Source organism: Vespa mandarinia, chromosome 12 (genome assembly GCF_050613455.1).
Source record: "Vespa mandarinia isolate Hongniang chromosome 12, ASM5061345v1, whole genome shotgun sequence".
NCBI lineage: Eukaryota > Metazoa > Arthropoda > Insecta > Hymenoptera > Vespidae > Vespa > Vespa mandarinia.
Genome location: NC_140821.1, coordinates 3,697,501 through 3,707,500, shown reverse-complemented (window position 1 = coordinate 3,707,500; position 10,000 = coordinate 3,697,501). Strand labels below are relative to the sequence as shown.

The following is a 10,000-nucleotide window of genomic DNA, read 5'->3' as shown; positions in this document are numbered from 1 at the left end:
AAATTTTCTTAAAAGGGAAATTGTTTCATTTAATCGTAACATTTTAAATTATGCAACTAAAGTCCACCATTTTGATACGGACATAAGAATTCGTGAATAATACATAATATATATTGAGAATATATCAAATGCATTCTATGGTTTATCAAAGGCGATACATGCCGGTAGTTATGCATTTCACGATATAATTATGGAAAATAAATCGTTAACTGTCTCTAACAGTAACAAATCTGCTACAACGGACGAAACCAAGAGTGAAATGCATATGGTTCTTGCCAAAATGATGGAAGAGAAACATACGTATACTTATAAAAAATTAGTTGTACCAATGTCAATGAGAAGTATATATTGGAAATTTTTTGGATTTCCTGCCACCGACGACGGTGATATACTTACCAAGGTGAAAATTGTTTGTATATTATGTAAGACACAAATTGCATATAATCGTAATACAAGTAATTTGCGAATGCATTTGCAAAATAAACATGCCCAAGAGCTATTGGAATTGGAAGCGAATACGCCACCCCGTAGACAGGTCCTTTCTCAAGAGGCAAAAGATCGTAGAGCACAAAAGAGAAAAATAAAAGCAGAATTAACTTCTGCTCAGCATATATATACTACTAATGCCGATGGTACTGTTCAAATTGATGGAGATATACAATTTGTAACGGACCCTAACATAAGTTTGTCTAATATGGAAGATGATATTGCAATTGGTCAACCACTGAGAGTGATGATCAAAGGTGGTACAAATATAGGTAATAATAGTCAAAATGTAGCATTTCTTATGCCAGAAGATAATACGGTACATCAATCTAGTATAGATGATAAAACTGTATCAGATGCTATTGCCGAATTCATTATAATAGACTTACAATTACCAGAAGTAGTGGAAGGTCATGGATTTCAAAGGCTTGTGGCCACATTAAGATCACCTTGTGAAATTCCTAGTAAAAATAAATTAGAGGAAGAAATAATACCAAAAATTTATGATACTTTTCGTGAATCTGTGGCAGCTACATTAGCATGCATGACCAATGACGTTGGATTAACAATTGAGGAATGGAAATCAAATTCTAATGAAAGTTTTGTTACTGTATCGGTGTATTATCAAAATGCCGGTGAAACTTCGTTAGAATGTAAAGTTTTAAGTAGTATACATGCACCTTTAGATTGGGATAAACATCAATGGAATAATACCATTGATACATTGTTACTTGATTGGTATCTCAAAGTTGAAAGAATAACAGCAGTAGTTGTGGCAACATCCAGAACAGAATTATTAGCAGCATTATCGTCTAAGGGTTTAACATTGATTCCATGCCTCCTTCACACTTTACAAGTCTGTGCACAAGCCTGTTTTGAGAATCCTGAAGTAGCTAGTATATTATCAAAATGTAGAACGGTTATTGGAGCTATTATAAATCATTCTACTGCTTCTGCGGCTTTGGCTATGCAAGAACAAATTATGGAGGTAATGCATGTTCATCTATTATATAATATATATATATATATGTACATATATATAATAAATACCTTTTATGTTATTAAGCTGGAAGAAAACACTATGGTGATGGATTATCCTGGCGTTTGGACATCTACTTACAATATGATGGAACAAATTGCACTAAGACGTAATATCATTTCATCTATATTAGAAAGTATAGAAAGCAATGAACCAGAAGTTATTGATTTATCCCCTGATCAATGGAAAATAGTTGAAGATCTTGTTAATGTTCTTGAACCATTCAAGGTCACTATTATGACACTCAGCGAAGAGAAAATGCCATTGATATCGCTCTTAAGGCCATTACTTTGGCAGCTTGTATCATCTCATCTTAAAGTAAAAGATTCTGATAGCGAAACTGCAAGATCTTTTAAAGAATCTCTGTCAGATATGCTGTGTGAACGATATGCTGATTATAATGTTACTCTTCTTCTTCAAATTGCAACTACGTTAGATCCAAGGTAAATGAAATTATACGTTTATGTCAATTTTTATATATTGTATAAAATATACCCATATAATTTATTGTATAATTAACTATTATTATAAATATGAATGTACAGGTTTAAACAGTTGCCATATGCCACAGAAGAAGACAAAAATTTAGTTGCAACTCCAATAAAAGAAATGTTGACAAAATTAATACAAGCAGAAAGTGGAGATTCAATTAAAGTTGAAGAAGAACCAATAAGTAAGAAGAGCAGATTGTCAGGTATAATTTACTTGCTGAATGTATAACTATGGTATAAAAAAAAAAAAAGAAAAAAAATCACAGAAAATATGTATATGCTTACAGGTATGGAACTCTTACTTGGTGGCTTGTGTGCAACAAAAAATGGAATGCCAGCTGAAGAAAAAGCTGATCTTGAATTAGTGCAGTATCATTCAGAGTCAACAGCACCTCTTGATTATTGCCCTTTGCAATGGTGGGCCAAAGTATCAGCAAAATGTCCAAATCTTGCAAAATTAGCATGTAGGTATAATTGTGTCCCTGCTTGTTGTGCTCCACCAGCTCGTATTCCTGCAGAAGTACAAGTTTTATATGATACAAGACGAGCTGCCTTACCACCACATTTAGTTGATAAATTACTTTTCCTTCATGGCAACCATACAGTGTGATTAGTCTTATATATTGCTTATATGATCTTGATAATATCAATAAATGATGCCATTCGGAGAGATTATCTTGTAAATAGAATCGGACATACTATAACGATTAAACATATAATATTACAACTATATATATACATATATATATATATATATATACATACATATATATATACAATATATATATGTATATATATATTGCATTTATGTGATATGTGAGAAATGTGTTTTCATTTTAAAACAAAACAAAAAAAATGCAGTGCAGTATGAACATCAAATCAATATATTAAAGTATACAATTTAGAAAAGTAACAAAAACGATTTTTGCGGCTTTTATGAAGATATATAATTATTATTTAACCAAAGTCTGATGTGTATTTTAATATTTCACTATTGCATGAGGAGAACCAAAAAGTATTTTGAGGTTAATTGTATTATAATATTGTAAATTTATTAATATGTATTATATATATATATATATTGCTATATTACTTATTTCATCAGTCATGGTACATTTTCATCAAAATACGAAAATAATGTTATCGTAATATTAAAAAGACTAGATTTTCTGTAATTTAAAAAAAGTCTCGTAAAATATAAGATTTTTCTAACATGTATGAAATACTATAATTTGTACAAACTGGTCAAAATAGAATTAAAACTCGACTGCATTGAGTTATTAACATGTACATACAGTGTTTGAAAAAAAAACAAAAAAAAAGATACGATTTTTTTATACATTATCTATACTTTGTGATATAAGACATGAACTCAATGCCACGATTTATTATACAAAATATTCAATAAATAGTTTATATACGGAACATTATGATTTGCTTGTCAAAGCATATAACATCTAAAAATTACCTTTTTATGCATCAAGGTTATACATTTTTTTTATTAACGTTTTGCTTCAATTTCTAATGTATTGTTCGACTATCATTTAAAATAATTCCAGATTCTGTTCTGAATAAGTAGAAAGTTAATGTAATAATATTTTAATATAGCTGCTTGTAGCAACAAATAATTACATATGAGAAAATACAAAATCTCAATATTATTACATAAAAATCTCATACACAATTTAATTTCATTATTAAATAATGTTATAACATTATGGTTCATATTATGTTTTAATAATTTATTTTGATAAGTAAGCGTTTATATCACAGCACATTTAAATAGGAATAGGTTAAAATGTATTAATATTACAAATTGATTAAGTAACTATTTTGTTTGAAAATTGTATTAATTAAAAAGGTTATATAGTGATTTAAAAAAAAAAACAACAACAAAAATAAGGAAATATTTGATGATTGTTTTTTATGTTGTACATAAATATCAAGTAAAATCATAAATTTTATGCCCTAAGTGACATTAAGTAACGAATGTAAGCAAAAACAAAAAAAAATACGTACAGATATAAAAGATCGATATTTTCTATCGAGCGTAATACATGATCATAAATCAAATTACATATTATTAAATGAATACAAAATAGTATAACAATTGATTTATTTTAATATCATAATTAAATCGTATTATAATTGATTAATATTTGATTAAAAAATTAAGTTAATTTTAGAATTATAAATAAATTTTAAGAAATTACCAAAATGATTTTGATCTATAGGGAGAATCTATATATGCTAATCTATATAGTTTTTTTTACTTATATTATTATTAATTGAAAATGCACAATATATCTCTCTCATAGTAATTTTAGATTGTAATTGTCAAACGCATATTCAATGCATTCATAAAGATATTTGAGCCTTTGTACCTCATGATTATTAAAACTAAAAAAGCATGATCAACTACTATTACCTGTTACTAAAAGACTACCTCACCAAAATTGTAAAATATTTTAGTACAATTTAGAGCTTTGTTTTAAGTAATAAAATAAAAGTGAATTATAGTCAGAATCATTATCTATTATAATTATTACAAATCATCTTAATCATTGTTTTAAACGACGAAAAATAAAATGAAAGATCATGATCATTGTTCATCTTATACACATATACATTTATGCAATAAAAGCAAATGGTACATTCTTCTGATATTTATATCATTCAATATTGATAATATTATATTTAATATAATACACATTTAATATTGAATATTTATTAATTACATGTTTGCGTTGATTTAGGCGATTCATATGTATTTTATATAAATATAAAGTTCCTTCAAATTAAAAAATTTTCCCTTATAAGAAAATAAATATTCATAGAAGACTCAATTGTTTTTCTACCCAACTGGATCCTTCATACAATTTTGGGTCTGCTATTTTTAAAGCTGCTCTCTTATAGAAATAATAATAGAAAACTGAAACTTTATTATAGTGATAAAAAAAAAAAAAGAAGAAATTATTTCTATTAATAAAATATACATTAATTAATTATGAAATTATTTAAAATTACGCACCTATTCTATGCACAGCAAATATGGCATGAAATCCTTTTGTCCAATTATGTGTTAATGGATTAGACCAATGTAATGTAATATGCCATATATGTAAAATGATACTTAATACCAAGTATAAAATACAGACAATTAATGTCATACGAAATCGAATATACAATAATTGTATTAATCCTGCCTACGATAGAATCAATTAATCAGATCGTATAAATTTCTATAAATGATTGTAATAAAAGATTTCTAATTACCTGAAAAATATATGTCGAGAAAAAGTTAACCAAAAGTACAATAAGTGCTACGATAAGACAAAAATCTTGAATGCTGCGAAATTAAAAAAAGAAAAAAAAAAAAAAAAAGAATTATTATTTCTTTTTTTTTTTTTAAAGATATTCTGTCAATTTCTAAATTATTTTTATAATAAAAATTTTAATAATCACGTACACATAAAGAACTAATAAATTAATTGGATGTTGCCTAGCGAAACTTCCAAAAGAATTAACGCAAATATCGAAAAATAAAATTAAATATTGTCCGATTATTATCGTCGTATATTTCCTTGCAGTTAAAATACTCATTTATTCTTATTGACGATTAACTATTAAAATTGTATGAATAATTAATTAATAGATTAATATAATCTAATATTTAGATAAATATTAGAGAAATCTAAATTATGATACGTTTAATAACACGTATCGACTATCAGTAATGAATCTAATTAAATACAGCGTGTTCATTGTTTATACTTCGAATATTACTATGGCAACATACATGTGGAAGGGATGAGAAAACATTATACTATTTATATGTAACCTATATCGTTAAGGCTATTCATTACATTTTGTTCCAAGATGTGTGCGACTTTAGCGACACAAGGTATGGACAAAATATGAACTACGAAATAAATGGGGAATGCTATCCCCACCATGCGTCTATTGTATCGATATATAAGCTTCTCTCACGTACCATAATTATTAGTTTCGTGTAGGTTAGAGTAAATATTTTAGTATTTGACGCGTAGTGGAAATATGAGCTTCTTCTCATTTGCCGCAAATATTCAAGAGGCGCCACAGTACTAAACTTTTTCTTCACGAAAAATGTCGTAAACATCATTTACACCATCAACGAGGAAAGGAATAATTCTTGATCAATTTTGATGAAAGAAATCTCATTTTAAAGACGAAGATTTAATCTAGATCATATTTTTCTCGAGTTTTTGAAAAAGGTTTTTATTTGTAGATAGATTATTCTCGAAAAATACTATTCTTTATATACGATTGTTTTCGAAGAAAATAAAGCTTTTTTAAAAATACGAAAAAAGATTAAACTTTGATCATTAAAATGATATTGTAATCAAAATCAATCAAAAATGATGTCTGTTATTATCGATAATGTAAAAACTATTAAAGAAATAAACGATAATGAACAGTCTTAATATCGAATCATCGATACTTCTGTGACGTCACATACATAGATGGCGGATAGTTAGTGTTTGTTGGTAAACGAAGTTCTCGTAAAAATGTTTGATCACAAATTATTTTATAATACTATATTATCGCAAACTTTTTCAATCGATGGGAATTACCTTGCAGCAGGAAATATTTACGGTGATATATCCATATTTGAGTGAGTTTAATTATAATATGAAAAATTTTCTAATATAGGTTAACTGTATATGAATAAATGAAATTCAATGATCGTTTGTTATTTTTAAGTAAACTGAGATATAATAGATAAGAATGTATAATTTTCATTATATAATATATATTTATATAGTTTAACGAAAGTTTTGACACCTCATAAAGTCGAAGAAAATGAGTTGCAAGGTCCTAATTATCGTTCGACCGTCTATCCTGATCAACATGTCGAAAGCATGATCGCAACGAATAATTTTCTAATTATTGGTACAGTCGGTGAAATATCAGGATGGGATTGGAAAGTAGTTGCATCTAGTAAAGCTACTAAGAGCAAACCATCATGGGTTATTCAAATTCCAGCTAATAAGTATAATAATATCAAAATATTCAATGAATATGAAATAATGAAAATTAAAAAGATTTTTAACTTGAATGTAATATTTCTAGAGATAGTTACGAAAAGCCTGATGTAAATTTTATGGTATATTCCAAATTAAATAATATTTTATATGCCGGTTGCGGAGACAATAATATTTATGTTATAAATTTGGAAGAAGGAAAAATACTTAGAAATTTACAAAGTCACACTGACTTTATACATTGTTTATCTTTAGCGTAAGTCTATTTCTTTTTATATGAATTAATGAATATGAATAATAGTTTAGAAATATTTCCAATGAATTTGTATTATTATAGAGGTAATCAACTTGCATCGAGTAGCGAAGATGGATCAGTTAGGTTATGGGACTTACGTAAAAAAGAAAATACAAATATCTTGAATCCACATATGGTAGATAAAGTGGCACGTCCAAAGTTTGGTAAATGGATAGGTGCTGTTGATTTCACGGAAGATTGGTTGGTACGTGATCAGTCTTTATTTTATATACATGCCTTCATGAAGGCATCTCATATAAGCGAATAATATTAGGTTGGAAACTATGAAATGGGCGTTTTTGTTTAGTTATTTATTTCATTCAACGCCCGTTTCATAGTTTCCAACCTAATAGTTATTCAAACAAAAAAAAAAAAAAAAAAAAAAGAAAAAAAAGAAGAAAAAGAAACGAATAAAAAAGACAAAAAAAAAAAAAATAAATATTTTTAGCTATGTGGCGGTGGACCTAGTTTATCTTTATGGCATATGCGCACAATGGAACCTGCCACAGTATTTGATCTTACCGATCAAGGAATTCATGTTGCACATATATATGAAGAACGTATCATAGCAGCTGGTGCTGCACCTCATGTATATCATTTAACTTATCAAGGAGAAACATTAGCTAAAGTGCCAACGTCTAGTAATACAGTTTATTCTACTGTTTATCAAGAAATACCACAGAAGGTGCTTAGCATAGCGGGGTCATCGAACAATCTTGATTTATGTACAAACTTTAATTATAGGGAAATGACTTTAAAATTTGCATAATATACGATTTTATATTTACAGAATAATTTGTTTAACTCGTATCTCAAAGAATAATCCGTGAACTTTTTTTTTCTTTTTTTTTTTCTTTTTAATAAAATAAAAAAGGAATTGTTTTCTTATTTTTTTTTTTTTTTTTTTTTTTTTTTTTTTATTTTAATTATTATAAACAATTCATAGAGATATGATTTCAAGCAGGTAGTAATTATTTATGAAGACTGAAACTTAAATGTTATCAGATAACGATCTTCCTGCGCTTCATTCAATTATATTAAAAAATATTTATTCGAACTATAAAGCTTGTCAGGTGGACAAATAAAATCGACGGTTTGTGATAATATCGAACGAGAGGATCTTCAGATTTCGATGTAAATAATCAATTATCGAAGTTTCAATTATGCCACCTTAAGGATCACCATTGGAACTAACTTTGGAGTATGCCCCTGATGTAAGTTAATATTCTTACACGTAAACGTACGAATGTGATATCATTAATAATTTTTTTTTAATAATTCTTTATGGATGGAGTTTAACGTATCACCTCGTATCGCATCTTATAAGATATTTTTCTTTACGAAAGATACAATCTTTTTTTTTTTTTCGGTCCAAGTAATAAATATATATTATTACAATAACATTTTGCACACCATATATAAAATTTTATACAACAAATGTACAATATCGTACCATTGTTTTTAAATCAAATCAATGGATACTACGCATGACTGAATCTTCTTCTTCTTCTTCTTCCTTCTTCCCTTTTTCCTTTTTTTTCTTTTTTTTTTTTTTTTTTTTTCTTTATAAGAAACCATGACCAGCAACCACAGCCGGTATAAAACCTTCCCTACCATCTCTTGATCGAACCCAAAACCAATCATTGACGTGATCGCTTAAAAGAGCAACGACGTCACCTTTAGAAACACTCAAAGAGTTTGCACCACGACCTTCGTAATCGTTACGTATGACGAGCAATGTATGCCTGGCACCTTTCGTTTTAGCATTTGCAGCTGCTCTTAGATACAATCTATCGACACTGCGTTCTCCGCAAGCGGAAACTGCATCTCGTGAGCCTCTCCTTACTCTGGCGTTTCTACTTCGTGCACCGCATTCAGATCTTGTGTCTCTTAATTTTTCTGTATCAGTCATGTTACCTGAAAGATCATCGAAACAGAAATACGTATAGAATATAGAAATATGTTTATATATATATATTTAAAATAGTTTAGTTCGATGTATTCTCTATTATGAAAATATTCTCATTTAAAATATTCTGTCCTATATTGCAGATGATTTTTTTTTTTTTTTTTTTTTTTTTTTCTTGACATACCCAATGGACGTGGAAAAACATCAGTGGAATCTTCCCAACATGGACCACGCGTAGGTTGCGGTAATATTCCTAGTGGTAAACAGGCTGCATATCCGACATATCCTTCTTGGCCATGTGGTGTTTGCACGTAGAGCCAGGTTTGATTTTTAAAAACTGCATTTACTACTGTCCCAAGCGGTAGAGCCATCTCGTCCTGTGTACCACCTTGCGTTTGATATAAGACCGATGGAAAGGATAAAACAACTGGGATGTTAGCTGGTCTCTCGATGGATGCCTATAAATATTAATTTATAAACGATTATATTTCCTCTTTGTTTTATTTATTTATTTTTTTATAAATCAAAATCATTTTAAATCGAAAAGAAATAAAATTTAACATGATAATTATATTACCTTTGTTAAAAATGCATCAAGGTCGGCAATCTCATAACCAAATCTACTGGGTGGTCTCGTTTTATGTGGACGTTTTGTACGTCTGTGTCTGTGTTTGTCACGACTATTTGGGGTCGACGTTGATTCACGAGATACGAGTGAGGGTTCGGAAACGGCTTTCTTTACTTTTTCTTTTTCTC

At 28.4% G+C, this 10,000-nt stretch overlaps 4 protein-coding genes across 16 annotated transcripts in view; 2 read left to right on the top strand and 2 right to left on the bottom strand.

Moving 5' to 3' along the window:
* The window catches only part of LOC118450949 (E3 SUMO-protein ligase ZBED1), a 2,853-nt gene extending 191 nt beyond the window's left edge, over positions 1-2,662 (top strand). The window contains exons 1-4 of the mRNA XM_035886979.2: positions 1-1,474; positions 1,553-1,968; positions 2,071-2,219; positions 2,304-2,662. The exon at positions 1-1,474 is cut by the window's left edge and continues 191 nt beyond it. Coding sequence (XP_035742872.1) covers positions 191-1,474; positions 1,553-1,968; positions 2,071-2,219; positions 2,304-2,626 — 2,172 coding nt within the window. The 5' untranslated portion in view covers positions 1-190 and the 3' untranslated portion in view covers positions 2,627-2,662. The remainder of the gene's footprint in view (positions 1,475-1,552; positions 1,969-2,070; positions 2,220-2,303) is intronic.
* Positions 2,663-4,605: 1,943 nt separating this feature from the next.
* LOC118450953 (transmembrane protein 138) lies at positions 4,606-5,780 on the bottom strand. 4 transcript variants are annotated; one of them, XM_035886993.2, is made up of 4 exons: positions 5,486-5,780; positions 5,293-5,365; positions 5,048-5,222; positions 4,606-4,954 (listed from the first exon to the last, which is right to left on the bottom strand). In XM_035886993.2, exons 1-4 carry the CDS (start codon positions 5,617-5,619, stop codon positions 4,848-4,850), a joined length of 489 nt encoding a protein of 162 aa, XP_035742886.1. In that variant the 5' UTR covers positions 5,620-5,780; the 3' UTR covers positions 4,606-4,847. The 4 variants fall into 4 exon arrangements, with proteins under 4 accessions (XP_035742886.1, XP_035742887.1, XP_035742890.1 ...); XM_035886994.2 differs by having other exon boundaries at positions 4,606-4,948; XM_035886997.2 differs by having other exon boundaries at positions 4,606-4,925.
* Positions 5,781-6,012: 232 nt separating this feature from the next.
* Positions 6,013-8,184, top strand: thoc6 (THO complex subunit 6). Its single transcript, XM_035886989.2, has 5 exons — positions 6,013-6,670; positions 6,821-7,048; positions 7,129-7,296; positions 7,378-7,540; positions 7,784-8,184. The coding sequence occupies exons 1-5, from the start codon at positions 6,564-6,566 to the stop codon at positions 8,102-8,104; spliced, it is 987 nt and encodes a 328-aa protein (XP_035742882.1). The 5' UTR covers positions 6,013-6,563; the 3' UTR covers positions 8,105-8,184.
* An 81-nt stretch (positions 8,185-8,265) lies between these two features.
* The window catches only part of LOC118450950 (uncharacterized), a 48,557-nt gene continuing 46,822 nt past the window's right edge, over positions 8,266-10,000 (bottom strand). For all 10 annotated transcript variants that reach the window (XM_035886981.2, XM_085660530.1, XM_085660531.1 and 7 more), the window contains 3 exons: positions 9,822-10,000; positions 9,429-9,702; positions 8,266-9,252 (listed from right to left, as the gene is read on the bottom strand). The exon at positions 9,822-10,000 is cut by the window's right edge and continues 97 nt beyond it. In XM_035886981.2, the coding sequence (XP_035742874.1) occupies positions 8,900-9,252; positions 9,429-9,702; positions 9,822-10,000 (806 nt within the window). In that variant the 3' untranslated portion in view covers positions 8,266-8,899. The remainder of the gene's footprint in view (positions 9,253-9,428; positions 9,703-9,821) is intronic.

Bases quoted from the DNA above. Each gene is read 5' to 3' on its own strand.
- thoc6 (XM_035886989.2), top strand. From the start codon at position 6,564: ATGTTTGATCACAAATTATTTTATAATACTATATTATCGCAAACTTTT. The intron at 6,671-6,820 runs GTGAGTTTAATT...ATATTTATATAG, and splicing joins GGTGATATATCCATATTTGA to TTTAACGAAAGTTTTGACAC. The intron at 7,541-7,783 runs GTACGTGATCAG...AAATATTTTTAG, and splicing joins ATTTCACGGAAGATTGGTTG to CTATGTGGCGGTGGACCTAG.
- LOC118450953 (XM_035886993.2), bottom strand. From the start codon at position 5,619: ATGAGTATTTTAACTGCAAGGAAATATACGACGATAATAATCGGACAA. The intron at 5,366-5,485 runs GTACGTGATTAT...TTAATTTCGCAG, and splicing joins AATTTATTAGTTCTTTATGT to CATTCAAGATTTTTGTCTTA. The intron at 5,223-5,292 runs GTAATTAGAAAT...ATTCTATCGTAG, and splicing joins TCTCGACATATATTTTTCAG to GCAGGATTAATACAATTATT.